General features: G+C 49.9%; 5 protein-coding genes across 5 annotated transcripts; 2 read left to right on the top strand and 3 right to left on the bottom strand.

Moving 5' to 3' along the window:
* Positions 1-3,388: 3,388 nt before the first annotated feature.
* COX16 (Cytochrome oxidase assembly) lies at positions 3,389-3,808 on the bottom strand (the record flags this gene model as incomplete). Its single annotated transcript, XM_064876311.1, has 1 exon — positions 3,389-3,808. One exon carries the CDS (start codon positions 3,806-3,808, stop codon positions 3,389-3,391), a length of 420 nt encoding a protein of 139 aa, XP_064727618.1.
* A 253-nt stretch (positions 3,809-4,061) lies between these two features.
* On the top strand, positions 4,062-7,616 carry NIC96 (nuclear pore complex subunit; the record flags this gene model as incomplete). The annotated part of the gene is made up of 2 exons (XM_064876310.1): positions 4,062-6,465; positions 6,514-7,616. The coding sequence occupies 2 exons, from the start codon at positions 4,062-4,064 to the stop codon at positions 7,614-7,616; spliced, it is 3,507 nt and encodes a 1,168-aa protein (XP_064727617.1).
* A 3,102-nt stretch (positions 7,617-10,718) lies between these two features.
* PMZ80_007904 (uncharacterized protein) lies at positions 10,719-10,991 on the bottom strand (the record flags this gene model as incomplete). The annotated part of the gene is made up of 1 exon (XM_064876309.1): positions 10,719-10,991. One exon carries the CDS (start codon positions 10,989-10,991, stop codon positions 10,719-10,721), a length of 273 nt encoding a protein of 90 aa, XP_064727616.1.
* A 204-nt stretch (positions 10,992-11,195) lies between these two features.
* PMZ80_007903 (uncharacterized protein) lies at positions 11,196-11,614 on the top strand (the record flags this gene model as incomplete). The annotated part of the gene is made up of 3 exons (XM_064876308.1): positions 11,196-11,411; positions 11,458-11,531; positions 11,605-11,614. 3 exons carry the CDS (start codon positions 11,196-11,198, stop codon positions 11,612-11,614), a joined length of 300 nt encoding a protein of 99 aa, XP_064727615.1.
* Positions 11,615-12,118: 504 nt separating this feature from the next.
* PMZ80_007902 (uncharacterized protein) lies at positions 12,119-16,258 on the bottom strand (the record flags this gene model as incomplete). The annotated part of the gene is made up of 4 exons (XM_064876307.1): positions 12,119-15,083; positions 15,133-15,231; positions 15,290-16,145; positions 16,201-16,258. 4 exons carry the CDS (start codon positions 16,256-16,258, stop codon positions 12,119-12,121), a joined length of 3,978 nt encoding a protein of 1,325 aa, XP_064727614.1.

Below are 16,258 nucleotides of genomic sequence, written 5' to 3'. Positions count from 1 at the left end.
TACTAAACCTAGAAAACGACCGGTAAAGCACTGGGTTAACTATAATAAGAAAAAACCAGTAAAGCCAAGGATTGTGCTATGCGATATTAAAATGGATAAATGCTGGGTATACGTAAACGGCGATTACCTATTCGCAGGGACTGGACCAGGTAGAAAAGTAATTATAGGGTCATAGTTAAGACAACGACTCCTGTCTACTAAATAAACTACCTAAGTCCACTTACTGGACTAAAGGGGCACTATTCCACATAAAGTCCTAATTACTCAGAGCAATTTCCTACTTATTAGGTAAAGAATCAAATATACTAAGCGCCTACATCTCGCGCTTTAATATCCTAGAGGAGACATTATCTAAGTGAGCGATTGTCTCATCGACACGCACTACCTCCTCCTCGGCTTCGGCTAAATTTATTTCAGTAGCCGCTAGCTCTGCTTAAGCCTTCGCTAATACCTGGCGCATACCTAATATAGTAGCGCGTAGCTTAGCCAGCTGCTTTAATTTCTCGCGATACTTTTGTTACTTAGCTTTTTTAAGCTCCCCTACTTTTCGGAACTCTTCTAACGCAAAAGTTCTATTACACGACCGCTGGTATAGGACGTACTCAGCACACTTTACTAACTACTCTCTATCGTAATAATACACGACGTTATTACTAATACACGCCGAATACGATACTATAGCTTCGTTTCTAGTAACAGCGATAACTCGGTAAATTTCGAGGTTGCGCTTAGATTTAGGACGCTCGGGTTTTAAGGATCGTTTTTACTTAGGCTTAAGGATACGATACTGCGATATTATAAGCTATAATAAGAAGGAAAACAAGACGCGACGCGGGATATACTAGGTTATATACTTACGTGGACGTAAGTAAGCTAAAGAGGGGAAAGTATTACGGACTATAGCCACAGAACGGCTACGGGCAGGATATAAGGTAAGTCTCTTAAGAAAGCCTAGTACGTGCAGAACACTAGGGGTGTTACGTAACTTCTAGGAAAGGGAATTCCTAGTATACTGGTTCTGTGGTATATTGGTATACTCGCTATACTAATACATCGGTATACCAGTATACTAAGCTAAGACTTCCTATTTAGGACTATAGGAATGAGTATATAGATCACGACTCTCCTTTAGTACAGTTTATAGTCCTGTAGTTAACCTAAGTTATACTAGAACCCTACCTGTATATAACTTGACCTTGTATTAAATACTCACTGGCCTAATATCCCACTTAGCTTACTTGAGTAGAACCACTGAGGTTCTACTCGTACCATTACTAGTTACGTGGAGACAACGGCCTCATAACAGAAAGTTTATACGATCTTAGAAAGGTACTCGCGTTAAGGATAAGTTCTTAGTTAACGTATATCTCTATATAATTAATAACTCGGTCTTTAAGACTAAGCCTTATTAGGAGAAGATCTATATAATAGAGGACGTAGTACCTAAGTCTTTATCGCTAAAGAAGTAAAACGAGACGCCTAAGATAAGTAGCGACGAGTTAGATATAGTAGATAAGAGAATATATGGCCGTAGAAAGTTAAGAATAAGATATCGAAGGTCGTTAAGTTATCGAGTATAACTTAGCTATAAAAAAAAAAGTAAAGGTTTTACGATTATAAATTAAAGCTTAAAGGTAATTCTACCGAAGGCTTATCGTACTTAATTCTCGATTAACTTCGCCGCTTTTTACCGGTCGTATAATCCGGAGGTTATTTCGGATTAAGGACTAGCTAGTAGATATTAGTTTTTGGTTAAGAAGAATTTTAGTTTATATAATAGCGGAATCGAACTTAAATAGCTAACTAAACTACTTAATCCGACATACGAACATTATTCTAACTATACTACAACGACTTAGGAACAATATTTTAGTATAGTAGCAACAATATATACTGGTTTAGTAGTAAAATAATGGTATATAAAAATATAACTCCACTCGGTAAGTCCCGGGCGCAGATCGAGATCTCGGGGCATACGTGATGCCTAAGGCGCCTATAAGCATACTACGTTACTGTGCACTAATGATTACACTATAATATAGTGCGGTAATTACTTCTGGGACACGCCTCCGTAGATTGGAAAGCAAGATAGAAAGTGGGCTCCTGTCCTCGTGCGTCGAGCCTGCTCTTCCAACTCCAGGGATTGCCCTCGTCGAGCTTTTTGAATCAAAACATGCAGGGTCAAAATCACCGCCATTTTAACCTCGACACAAAAATACTACTACCTTTGATAGCGTTCTCTCAGCTTTGAGATGCTTGCGGTGCTTCTAGTCTACTCGAGCATGACTGCAAAGATTGTAGAAGTAAAAGTGCTTGTTCGTGAATACTTGATCGTTTGTCCTCGCGAAGACACGGAACACTTCAGCCGAGCAGCGAGTTGGCTCGCTAAAGTCATGCAAGTCCGTGCATGGGAGGGGTCTTCGCTTTGGTCGTTGTCGGCAATAAATGATGACAGAGAAGGCATCCCGGAAGCTTCACGTGCTGTGCAAGCATTTTCCTAGCAAGCACGACAGCGTGTATGTAACCTCGAAAGGATCGCCGCGCATGAATAATGTATCGGACTCTATCTAGAGAATAAAGATGTGAAGAACACCGAGCTGTTTAAGCGCTTTACATGGAACAAACTTATCCATAGCTGTGAGATTGCAGAACACTCAGTGCATGACCGTTGATTCATGTGCGAAGGAGGGACGAGCTCGGCACCGGGCGTGCAAGCTTGGACATGATGAATCGGGCTGCCACGTTGCATCCACGGATAAACGGCTCACCTATGTGTGCCATGCTCTGTTCAGATGCTCGAGCGTGACTCCTGGCGCAAGGTTGTATCAAGTACTTCGCACGGTGTTCATTCTCTGCTTTTGGCGACGACTATGTCTCCTTGCTGTCGTAGATTACTACCATACGAGTGGTAAACGCGTAAAGATGTAGGCCAGTAGTATACGCGTTAATGAGACATGGCGGTACACTGAATGCACCCTCGTGCTTCTAGAACACAAAATCAGGGCTGGGCCACTGGATTCTATGCATACCGTATTCGAGCAGCTGGAGTGATCCTGGAAGTCCTTCATTGCACGCGGGGAATCGAGTATCGTGTGCTTCCGTAACTTGTTTGCTTGAAGGGCAATTGCGAACAGGATTGCGAGGCTTGGTCTTAGAGGTGTTCAGCCATCGTTTGAGACTCGAGTATTGGTGACCTTCGCGGCACAATGGTCTTGAATGGGCGATCAGCCACGCCAAAAGCTTCCTTTCTGTCTTCACTGTTGCGCAGCATTGGCGAATGCGTAGTGCGCACACGCCCCCCAGCAACGAGTCTCGCTCTCATCCAAGCGGCAAGGCGGCACTCATGTAGCCCATCACATTTAGTACCAAATCTGCGACTGGTTGTTGATCATATTCTGCCATCTGGTTCACCCTTCCATCTCTCGACTCGCTTCTGCTCCCAATTGTCGAGATCCTTTGCCATCAGTCTGTAATATTCGTCGCGTTGAGTGGTACCGCCTTCCCCAATGACCCGTCTGCGTGGGTTGTAGCTGAGAGGACCCCCACCAGCAACGCCACCTTTCAGACCCAGTTCCATTGCCTCGTTCTGACTCACTTCGCGATGCTTTCGATCGTGTCGCTCGTATCTCAGGGCAGTCGCGGGGGTGAGAAGGAATGACGCGGCAACCATTACGGAGATGAAGGGCAAGCCAAACATAACGAAGGGCCGCTTAGCGACCTGCTTGCGGTAGAAGTTGCTGACTCGCTCTTCCCATCCTTCACCTGAGCTGCCTGAGCCCTTGAAGGGTTTCGAGTCGAAGGTCGGCATCTTCGAATCGCGACACTGCCACAGTGCAAATGGTGAAGTACAACGAAAGCATCGATGACAAGAAAGAGGCCAGGTACAAGCATGGACAACTTTCTGAGGCACGATCCATGCCAAGACTTACGGAGCAAGACGCGCCAGGAACGCGACTTTTTGAACCAATAACATCAATTTGTGTACATGCACTCCAGGCAGGTGCTCACTCTGTGATCAGTGCATCAGGAGCAGCTGCCACAAAAGATCTGCGTTTCTGGCTATGTCCTTCTTCTCAGCAAAGCCTGGCGCTGGTGGTACTTCTACGACGGGGACTGGTAGTAACAGCCTTTTTGGGAGTCTGAACCTTGATACATCTGTACCATCTACTGCCGACCCACTGGCAGGTGGGAAGCGTAAAAGCATATTCGAATCCAGCTCGACCACTGAAGCCCGCTCTAAACCGACTATGTTCTCCAACCTAGGAGGTGCCTCGTCCACACCGGGGACGTCTGCTGCGGCCCCGGGTATGTTCGGTAGCACCACAACAACGCAGCCAGCATCTACAGGCACAGGCATGTTTGGAAGTGCGACTGCAACTTCTGGCGCAGCAGGGACAGGTGCTGGCGGAGGATTCAGTTTCTTTAACAAGGCTGCCAACACCGCTCCTGCGACAGGTTTATTCAGCGGCAATGCTGGTGCCGATGCTGGTGCTTCTACAACTACCAAGCCCTCTCTATTCGGTCAGACCAATCCTCCAACAACTGCTGCTCAAAACACTACCTCTACGAACGCTTTTGGCTCGACCTTTGGACAAATCCCCGCTGCCTCTACGTTGGGTGGCGCAGGTGCGACGCAACCGCAAAATCCAGGACAGCAAGATGAAGCAAAGGCGCAGAACAGAGAGTCCGTCTACTTCAACGGCCTCCTCGAGCGACAAAAGAAGAAGATCAAGTTCAGCTCCGACCAGAGTGGTCAGCTAGGCCAGCTGCCCAGCATGAACATGGATCTAGGTGATCTGGCAAGAAGAGCACAAGAATTAGGTCAGAAGAACCAGAAGCTAGGTCAATCGTCTGCTAGAGACAGTCGAGCACATTACCTACTATCTGGCTCCGGCGTCACTCCAGGTCAAGCATATAAAGACTTTCAGAAGCTCGATGGCGATGTCCCAGTACCTCCCGCTCAATCTCGTATCGACTTTGCCGAAGAAGGAAGTGCTTACTTGAGGGGCATGCAAGCAAAAGGTCGAGAGGCTATGTTACGCGAGAGCATGGATCGAGTCTATCGCGATGTCGATGCATTTATCGAAGAAAGCCTGGGTATCAATTTCGACGAGCAGAAGAAGAGGATAATGCAACATTTTGGCCTGACCGCAAAAGACGCTGGCGACGACGTGCCGGCTTCTGGAGGCAGTTTTGGCCAATCGAAGTCCCCTTCCAAGAACAAGTCTAGCCGACGAAGCATATTTGGAAGATCTGGCTTGGACAAATCCATGATCGGGAATGCAACTTCAGTTGCGGGCAGCTCCTCTTTTTTCAGCGGTCAAGCCTCGAACGCTCCCACTAGTCTGAGCAAGAACCAGACCATCAGAGATCTCCGTGACAAGGAAAGAATATTCATGCAGAAGGTCGAAGCACTCAACCGGAGCCGTGTCGAGGAGAGGAACTACAAGATTCTACACGAATTCAAGGAAGTGGAAAATGGACCGGGTGACGTGCCTAAGCAATTGATCGATGCATATTCTGCTCTAGAGGAGATCACAAAAGAGAACACCACCGAAAATGGCTTGAGAGAGCGACTCTTTGCCAACGCCCACGCCCAAAGCACCAACCCGGCTAATTCTGTGAATCTGAAAAAGCAGATTCTGGAAGGCTCGCGTCGCTTCTTAGAAAAGTCCTTCTATCGAGAACTTGAAGAAATGGTACAGAAAAACCCTCGATCCGCCCAACTTGGTGGCCAGCCCACCGTTATCAACAAAGTTCGAGCATATATTCGGGTACGACAGGAGAAGCACGACCTAGCACCTGACGGAGCCGAGCTCACGCAGATTGGAGATAATGGTGACTATTGCTGGATAGTAATATTCTATCTCTTGAGATCTGGTCATATCCAGCAGGCGCTCGAATATGTGAATAGCGATTCAGCATTCCAATCTGTGGACCGTCGGTTCGTCTCCTTCCTCGCGTCCTATGCTAGCAACAATGGACGTCTAGGTCAGAAGCTGCAGGACATGATTAATGGTGTCTACCAACAATTGACGAGAGTTGCGCCCAAAGATACCGTCGATCCTTACCGCGTAGCATGTCTCAAGGTTGTAGGCAGATGTGATCAGACTCAGCGGAATCTAGAATCGATCGGTCAAGGTGTGGAAGACTGGCTATGGCTGCAATTTGCTCTCGCTAGAGAATCAGAAACCCCTGATGATGCTATGAGGGCACCCTTTGGTCTTGAGCAGATCGCTGAGACTGTCAGAGAAATTGGTGACAAGCATTTTCAAAAAGGTCAGGTTGAGGCGGCCAATTCTTACGGCACTTTCTTCTTGATGCAGACACTTGCAGGCATGTTCGAGCAGGCTGTGGACTACCTGCACAGCTTCAACCCAGTCAGTGCTGTCCATGCAGCCATAGCACTCGACTACTATGGTCTACTGCGAATATCAGACTTTCAGACTGCAGGCAACGAACTTCGTAAGTCAACTCACTGTAACGCTCTTGGGCTTCTGCTAACATCAATAGTTACTTTTGCGACCACGGGAGAGCCGCAGCTTAACTTTGTGCCGCTGATAGCATATTACACCACTACTTTCCGAGCGGCATTGCCAGTACAATCAGTGGATTACCTAGCATTGATCTGCCTCAACTCCGATCTTCCTAAACCTCTAGGCGAAAGCACGACCAATGCATGCCACGAATGTCTCCGCGAACTCTGTCTGGAGACTAGAGAGTTTGCAGCTCTCCTAGGCGACATTCGCGGTGACGGTAGCCGTATTCCAGGTGCCATCGAGCAAAGAGCCAGGGTCATTCGCCTAGACAGCCACGAGCAATTCCTTCGATTCATCACAAGTCAAGCAGCTGCCGTAGCCGACTCTCGAGGCCAGATCGCTGACGCAGTCCTCCTCTACCACCTCTGCGACGACTATGATAACGTCACAACAGTTCTGAACCGTGCTCTTGCAGACGCGGTAGCAGTAGAGCTAGGCGACGAACCTATTTCGATTCAACCTCTCAAGCCACGTAACAATGTGGGTGCCTCAGGTTCAGATACAGCATCACAGACATCACAACAACCTAACTCGTCGTTATCACTAACACAGAGTACATCGTCGGCCCTCGAGCTAGCGAAAAACATGACATCGCTTTACGACTCAAACGCGGTATACTTCTCTCGTATCAGCAACCAGAATCGATCAACCTGCAAAGTACTGATGATGATGCTCTCGGCGCGAGCCAAGATCGAGCATCCCACTAACCCGGAATACCTACGTGCTCTTGAGGAGCTCAACAGCACGGGTATCATACCCCTTGACAGCCGTGGTGACATTCCTACAATTCGAAAAATGGCGACGTCTTTCTCAGGTCTCCCTCAGTTAGTGGCTCGATGTGCTGGGCTGGTAATACTCTGGTGTGTACGGGCTATCGGTGCTGAGAGGGAGAGGGTCGCAAGAGAAGGGACATGGGGTATACCTGGTGCCAGTGAGGATGACCTGAACCAACTGAAGGGACAACTGAGTCAGATGGCGAAGGATCTCATGGTGTTCGCTGGGCTTGTAAGATACAAGTTGCCTGGAAGAGTGTACGATTTGTTGACGAGAGCTGGTGGGGATGTAGGGGGGTATTGAGGAACTACAACTGTTCAAAGGATCGTTCATACGGGCTGTATACTATTGATGTGGTTGGATAAGCGTTTCACGTATTAAATCTAGCTCTGGGAGCAGCAGGCTAGACAGTATAGATGAATGGGTCATCAGGTCACATGGTTGAGAGTAGCAGACTTCGGGACAAGCAAAGGGGCAGTAGCAATTGTCAGCACAGCGCTTGAGCAGTCACGTAACAACCGAACCACTTCAAGTTGGTGATGATTGTGCTTTCCAGAGTAGGGTCGAGGGTCTATTCGCAACAAGGTTGCTTACGTAATCCATGGAAGAGGTCATCCTCTCGGATTCCTAACTCCTTCGAATGTTGAAGTTATTGCTCGTGTCTGTGACTCCCTGCGCCAGTATATCAGCGTGGTCGGATGTACGCACAACCGATACGGACTGGTGTACTCTCCAGGTAGGAAACCAAAGTCTCATGGACGTCTAGCAGATTCGCGACTCGACTTAAACATACAAGGTATCCAACGTAATCTTCACAATAGTGTCTTCACTGGCTCGTCACAGATCTCGCACCCTACAGTCGCGGACTCAAGGATTTTGGACAGCCTGCTTTCCTCCCCAAAATCAGCATATTGCAGCTACCTTTCTTAGGGTATCCTAGGCAATAATAACTGCTTTTGATTACTGATGAATGTACTGCTTCGCTCTTTGCTAATACGAGTTTCAATTGAATTTACGCGTGAGAGCGGGAGTAGAGCGGCTGTGCTAGATATTTATACTTCTAAGCATAGCACTACCATGAACACTAAAGTCGCTGATTTTATTGTGCATTCGCTACTTGCTAAATAGTGTATTCGTATAAGTCGTGATATTAGTAGGTAGCGATACCGATTCCATACTTACGACTGTACTTCAATCTGAGGATAGGCTTTGTAAGAAAAGTCACTGTCGTGCGTTGAAAATAGCAAGTTTTGGTGAGGAAAGCAGGGCTGTTCAAAAACCTTGGGTCTGCGATTGCAGTGCAGGTGCACGTTTTAGGGGTTATCCTTCTGTCCCGTTAGGTCTCCTCACGCTGAAGCATGTACCAATCTAGGCAATTGCTGCAGCCCGGACATGAGCGTACATCACTATTTTCTCCATAATTCGTCTTAACGACCAGAACTATTCTCACTCCGATTGTTTAACATATGGTAAGTCAACGCTATTGCGAGGATCACATTAGATACCTTGTATCGTTGAGTATTTCTCTGGTGATCACTTTCCATATGATACTGGTGTTCCCCCGAGACTATCGTGAGCAGCCAGCTTGGTACTACGCAAAGCGGCTGTCTACACACGCCAACGAATTGGATTCGCTGCCGACATCTATCACTTTCTGAACGTCCAATCCCCTCCGCGATGAGCGGGCAACGACGCTCAGTCTCTACATCTGGTTGTGATCTCGAAGTCTCGTAAGGGGTGTACCTCAGCCAGGATAATGCTACTCCTCGATATCTCCGCCCTCCACTACCACCACCAGCTCCTCCTCCGCCTCCTCCTCCTCTTCGTATTCATGGTAGTCGTGCTCATGGTCTGGATGCTCATCCATCCACTCTTGTCTATGATCACGGCCGCAATGCCATTCCTCGTTGCATTCGCCACAGAAGTGCCACTGGCATTCAGGACAGATCAAATGGTCGCAGCCGTCGATTTGCTGGACGACATGACCACACCGACATCTGCAGAATTCCAGTGACAATTGTCCCATATGCTCGGCTCTTCCAGGTTCAACGCCAAGGATTTCAGCAGCGCTTTTCTCGAATACGTTCTCTGGACACTGTTTGCCAACCACATGTTTCTCTCTCGGATTGCGGCAGTCGAGGCAAGTCTCATCCTTGCAGCATTTGCAGGTCTCGAAGCCTTCGTGGCCATCCGGATCGTCCCCATCGATCAAGAAAGCGCTGCAGTCGTTCTTTGCGCAGTATATTGGATGAGTAGAGACGCGCTCTGCGATCCTGGACTCCATGTTCTTCCAGGAAGCTGCTTGTGAACTGGTGAGCGACGTCATTGAAGAGGATGCGAGTACTGCACAAGCAACGAGGTGCGTAGCCGGTCTCGTGCCAGGAGAGTGCCGCCTTGAACGATGACTCCAGGCAGTTGTAGCACAATTTCCTCTCGCAATGACAATAGTACGCGAGCATCTCGTTCGAGATGTATTCGTCGTGGCAGATTGAGCACTCAAACTTCTTGGTGGGTAGGCCAGCTACACCCTGCTCATCACTGACGTCTCCATCCAGTTCCATATCGACAGCGAGCAAGTCCTCGTCTTCGTCATCTGGTAGAGATGGTAGGTCTTTTGCATCGGAACAGTGATGCTGGGTACTTTGCAGGCTTGAGGCTGATTGTGCTATACCTATAGCTTCGCCCGGAATCTCTTCGCCTGTGCTCGACTTGTGTTGAAAGTCCTCCAGATCAACGAGGCTCTGACTTCGGTGCATCGAAGTTCTTGCGCTATCTCCTCGAGGGGAGCTCCGTGTCTCAGAAGACGTTCTGCTGAGTTCTTTCCACCAAGACGGCTTTGGTGTGAGTGTATGAGAGTTGGGATCCATTTTGGTAGGTATCGGGTTGGTGTTCGGTAGGAGGGTTGGTGATTCTGAAGTTGTGAGTACAGGCGAGCTGCTAAGTGACGATCTTGGAAGCAACAGCTTGTGGCAAACGTGGTACTGCGGACATACCTAGGTCTTCAGATGAGAGTGTTACTTCAAGTCTGCCGTGATATGGTGTCCCCCAGAGGCCATGATTCACTATGGTCGTTGTTGCAGCAACGTCCAAACGCTCAGTGACAGCCCTCCATCTCTTCCGCGCTCAACAGCAGCACGAAATGCATGAGTTCATCAGGGTACCTCGATTCCTAGAAATGTTCAGACACCATCAGAACCTACTTGTCTCGTAGTATGACTTGACAAGATCGTGACATCCAGAACTCAACGCCACCACAATGCAGCCAAAGACACTGCTTATGCTACATCCAGAGGAAGCAATCGCTCAAGCAGGCGAGCGGCTGAAGCCTAGAGTGCGTTGTCTCTAGCACATATGTGCCCTGCTAACACGTTTTGACAGCGTACCAACAAACGTCAAACATCCAGATCAAGACTCAACAAGCTCCCAAGGTGGCAAACATTCCTCATCCTGCTGGTCTTCGTCCTTTGCATCGACGCCTGGCTCGACCTCTTCGTCGCCGCTATCCCAAGCTTTGCAGAACTGAAGGTCATCCTTCAAGAAACGGCTATCGAAGAGATCCTCGCGTGGTGTATGGGCAAACTGCGTACGCAGGTGCTCGGTGAGGCGATGTGCGAGAGCGTCAGTGTCTGTGGTGTACTCTTTGGGGTAGAGCATTGCCATATGGGCAATTTGTGTCATGCTGTGATGGGGAGGGAGAGCTGTTGGAGGTTCTGGTGAGGTGTTGTTGCCTTTGACACGCAGACAGATCGACTGCTGAGAGTGAAGGTGGGGCCATGAACATCCACACAAGAAGGTGCTCCGCGGGGTATTTCTACCATTGCTGTGCAGGTTGCGAATCTGATCTTCTCTTGCAACATAGTAACAATATCCGCACCCGCCAACATGCCAGACTTGCCACCCAACGTCAAGGTCGCCATCGCCCAAGCCGTATGCTCGTTGTTCGAGGCTACGGACGATACCCGCCACAAACGAAGTCTCGTGCTCCTTGCCGCCATCTCGCGAGAATGGAAGTCGGCCGTCCTCGCTGCTTTGCGCGTCCTCTTTCGGCCAGGTCCCTGGAATTGGGCTGTCCGCCTCCACCGCCGTATTCGAGCAGCAGTAAGTTTCTGAGCGCACAGTCGAGGTATCATCTAACGCAATCTAGACTGGAGACCAGCTACGATGGCCGCTGCCAGCTCCCTCACAGCCACCTCGCCGCACCAACGCCAGACCCGGCCAGTAAGTATTGCGACCTCACTTGAGCCTTGCTCCTGTACTTCCCGGATAAGATCGATGCTAACACGGTTATTAGGCGACGGTAAAGCCATCATTCCACCAGCCATGAGCCAGATGCCTTGAGCCAAACGCCATGAGCCCGACACCACACACCGCAAAGCCGTAAGTCCACTTGCGGCCGGCCAGTACAACAGCCAGATGCCAGTAAAGGCCAGAGCCGACAACCAGCAGTGCCTGCGTTCGTCGAGCCAAGAGCTGCCATAAGAGCTAGGAGCAGCCAGATAGCATCAATGCCAATATTGCTTCAATCGAATCGATCCCTTCACTAGAAAGTGCCTGCCCGTATGCGTGAGCGTGCCTGCCGAGATCCTGGACATGTCAGCTTGGCGATCTCGACAGCCATTGAGTGGAAAGACGTCAACATTGGTGCCGGATGATATGCATGCCTATGTCAGCCAGATGTAAGAGTAGTCCCAGCCAGCTGTAAGAGTAGTCCAATCGGTCTAGCTATGACATGATCCTCATACTCGTGTAGGAACGGTTCCTTCTTGTTCAAGCCACGTTCAGTGGAAAGCCTGTCAGGGAAAGTCTCACTGCGCAGCCTGCGCCTCCGCCGCCCAATCAAACACACTCCCCCTCACCTCAAACCGCCTCGCCTCAACCCTCTTCATCCTCAGATCCTCCACCTTACCCTCTTCAGGCGCACCCCAAGCCCCGCCACCCGGCGTATTGATAATCAACCGATCGCCGGGCTGCGTACTCAACTCCATCTTTCCTCCAATATTGATCGTTCTTTCAGACCCATCGCGCTCCTTCTTCACGTACACATTCAACCCAACCTGTCCCGCTCCACCCTCCGCCATTCCATAAGGCGGGTATACACGCCGCTCACTCAGCATGCTCGCCGATAACGGCATGCGGAACTCGATTTCGCGCGTCACACCGTCACCACCGTTGTAGCGGCCTCGGCCACCTGAACCTTTGCGCAGCGAGAATTGTCGGAGGATAATCGGGTAGCGGAGCTCGTATACTTCGACGTCTGTGATTCGAGTGTTGGTCATGTGGACGTGCACGCCTGATGTTCCATGCCAGCCGGGTCCCGCACCTGAGCCGCCGCAGATGGTCTCTCCGACGCCGAAGCCCGGAATCTCGTTGCCATCGGCGTCTTTGCCGCCGCCCATGCCGAAGGAGATGATGTTGCAGTCACCCTGGGATGCAGCGCATGCTTGGAAAGCACCGAGGATGGTATCCGTGATTCGTTGTGATGTCGTTGGGTTGCCGGCGCAGACAGCGGCGTTGCCGGATGGGTTGAGAAGGGTGCCCTCCGGAATGATCACGTTGATGGGCGCGAGACAGCCCTCGTTTAGTGGGATGTCGACGTTTATGAGACAGCGTAGGCAGTAGATGATGGCTGAGTGTGCGATTGCTTTGGGTGCGTTCAAGCAGTTGTAGGTTTCTCGGCCTGTTCCTGTGAAATCAAAGTCTGCCCCACCAGTGGCGGGATCGATTCGGACCTCCAGACGGATCTCGCTGCCATCGTCCATGTAGTCGGAGAAGCGAAGCGGACGGCCCTCAACCTGCTTGTGAAGATTTTTGAGGTACTCCCGGACTGCGACTTCTGCGTTATTCCTGATGGCATCCATGTAGAAATGAACGACTGGTAGGGTGAACTCGTCGATCATGACGCGGATGAGTTGGGCACCCTTCTGATTGGCAGCGATGGCAGCTTTCAGGTCAGAAACATTGTCGTTGTAGGTTCGGGTAGCGTGACAATTTGGGTATGCGGCAGGTTCGTCACAAAGGAATTTCCGTACAACGTCCTCCTTGAACTCTCCCTGTGATACGACCTTGAAACCCATTGTCATTGCTCCTTCTTCGTATAATGCTCTGCTGTCAGATGGCATTGAGCCAGGTCTGGTGCCTCCTATCTCGGCGTGGTGTCCTCTCGAAGCAACATAGAAGATGATGTTCTCACCCGCCTCGTCCCAGACAGGAGTGATAATTGTAATGTCAGGCAGATGCGTCCCTCCAGCGAGTGGATGATTTGTCAGGATATGATCGCCAGGCTTCAGATTGCCAGACCACTCTTGATGTTGGTAGCGTACTGCATACTCCATTGAGCCTAGATGAACCGGAACGTGAGGAGCATTGGCTACCAGTTTTCCATCTGGTGAGAACATTGCGCATGAGAAATCCAGTCGTTCTTTGATGTTTGTGGAAACGGATGTCTTCTGAAACATGCGCCCCATCTGCTCAGCCACTGACATGAATCTATGCCCGAAGATTGAGAGACGAATGGGGTCAACAACCATTTCGCTTGGCCCTGCTGCAGCGGCGCTCGTAACGGGAACTTCGAGAATCACATGGCGAGGCAGTATCTTTGCAGTCGTCTTTGGCTCAACAACGATAGTCTGTGTCTTGTCAAGAATGATGGCAGGACCTTTGACTGTGCTTCCGGGTTGAAGTCCCTGAAGGAAGAACACAGAAGCAGTCATCCAACCATTACCCGCGAAGTATGCAGTCGTCGAGTCATTCTGCTTGTCAGTGCCGACGGGAGCGAAAGTAAGACTCTGGAGGGCACCATGTGGGGTTTCGGGAGGCAAGGCAATTGACTTGCCAATACCGCGTACTCGGATATCTTGCACCAAGATCTTGCGGTTCGAGAAGCTGAACGTGAACTCCCTCTTGTGATTCTCCACAAACGCTTCTTCGAAGTTGCCGTTGGGAGGCTCAAGCACCATCAAGTAATTGTCCGTCCCGGCGTATCTGAGATTGAGGTATATTTCGTATTGGATGGTCTTCTCAGGAATATCGTCCTGGGTCAGCGTCCGTTGCACCTTGTCTTTGAGTGTAGCAATGCGATCTTTTATGCCAGCCATTGTTGACTCGTCCAGGGCACAAGAAGCTGGTTCCTGTGCTTCCTGCACAACATCTGCAAGTGCCATGCCATATGCTGAGAGAATGGATGAATAGCGGTGTATGATTACTGTTTGTATCGATAGCAGGGAGGCGATAGCTGCGGCGTGCTGGCCACCTGCTCCTCCGAACGATGCTAGATGATGTGCAGACGTCTCATAGCCTCGCGCTTCAGTAAGAGCTCGAATAGGCTTAGCCATAGATTCGTTGGCCACGTCAAGGAAACCAAGGGCGACCTCCTCGGCGCTCTTCTGCTGTCCGGTCTCCTGGTTAATTTGCGCTGCTAGCTCAGTAAACTTCTGACGAGTGACGTCGATATCCAGTGGCTCGTTCTCATTAGGACCGAAGATTTTTGGGAAGTACTCTGGCAATAGTCTGCCTAGGAACAAATTGGCATCAGTGACGGTCAAAGGTCCTCCCTTGCGGTAACAAGCAGGCCCAGGATGGGCTCCTGCAGAATCCGGGCCAACAACGAATAATCCGTGCCGCCAGAAGAGAATACTACCGCCTCCAGCTGCCACTGTGTTGATGTTGAGCTGAGGAGCCATAACTGTGATACCGGCGGTTGTATTGTCGAAGACGTGTTGAAATGTGCCGTCATAACGTGACACATCCGTGCTTGTTCCTCCCATGTCAAAGCTGCATAGTTCGTGAGCTAGTATACATTGGGGCAAGAGCACAAACTTACCCTATTACTGGGGTCTTGTCGGTAGGATCATATGAAGTCCGGGCGTGTCCCACAACGCCACCAGCAGGGCCAGAGAGAATCGCTCGTAAGCCCGTGAAACTGTGATCGTGTTAGTGATTCGTGATACATGGATGGGCACTCGGTAATCTTTTCATACTTGTCAAAGTTGACTAGACCACCATCACTCTGCATGAACTCGCATCTGGTCGCCTTCGAGGCCAGACGATCCTTGAATCCATCTCTGAAGCCAGCCACATATCTCTGAATGATCGGCGTGAGGTAGGCATCAACGGTTGCCGAGGCGCCACGCGATGTCAGCTTAACCATCGGCAATAACTGGCTCGATAGCGAGACCTGTGTGAAGCCAATGTCTCTGGCCAGATTCTCGATTGCAAGCTCGTGTTCCTGAAAAGTATATGAGTGAGCCAGGCAAACAGCAATTGACCTATACCCCTTGTCATATAGACTCTGTAGGTCTTGCCGGGTTTTGCCTTCATCGAGTCGATCAAGGATGCGGACAACGTTGCCATCAACACCCTTCGTGAGACTAGAGTCCTCCTGAAGGGCTTTCGCAAGCTTCTCTGGGTCAGGAACCGGGTTTTGCTGATAGTCCTCGATGGTAACTCGTTCATCTACCTCAACCACCTCCTCGAACAGCACCTCAGGCCGTTCGATGTTCAAAGCGAATAGTTTCGGCCTTGACTGATTTCCAATGACCAGTGCATCTTTGAAGCCCTTGGTGATGAGAAGGGCAATTCTCTCACCTTTGCGTTCTAGTAGGGCATTGGTAGCGACTGTGGTACCCATGCGAACGCTGAGGTCTGATAGACAACTCGTGTCAAGCTTCTCGCTTCTTGGAAAAGACCTTCCCGTGGCCGCTTCGAGTATCCTTCTGATACCTTCAATCGGCGCATCTTGGTAGTTGGCAGGATCCTGTGACAGGAGCTTGATGACAATGTCATCCTCTCGGCCTTCCACTATACCCAAGCAATCTGTGAACGTGCCGCCTCGATCTGTGCGATTGTTAATTTGCTGGTGCTCTCCTCGTACCTGAGCGGAGAGACTCACCAATGGCAATCTTGATCTTGAGGCCGTCGACCTCAGCATCTATTCTGTGAGGAGACAT

Source organism: Knufia obscura (genome assembly GCF_036327395.1).
Source record: "Knufia obscura strain CCFEE 5817 isolate CBS 148926 chromosome Unknown scaffold_10, whole genome shotgun sequence".
Taxonomy (NCBI): Eukaryota; Fungi; Ascomycota; class Eurotiomycetes; order Chaetothyriales; family Trichomeriaceae; genus Knufia; species Knufia obscura.
This window is presented reverse-complemented; position numbering and strand designations above follow the sequence as displayed.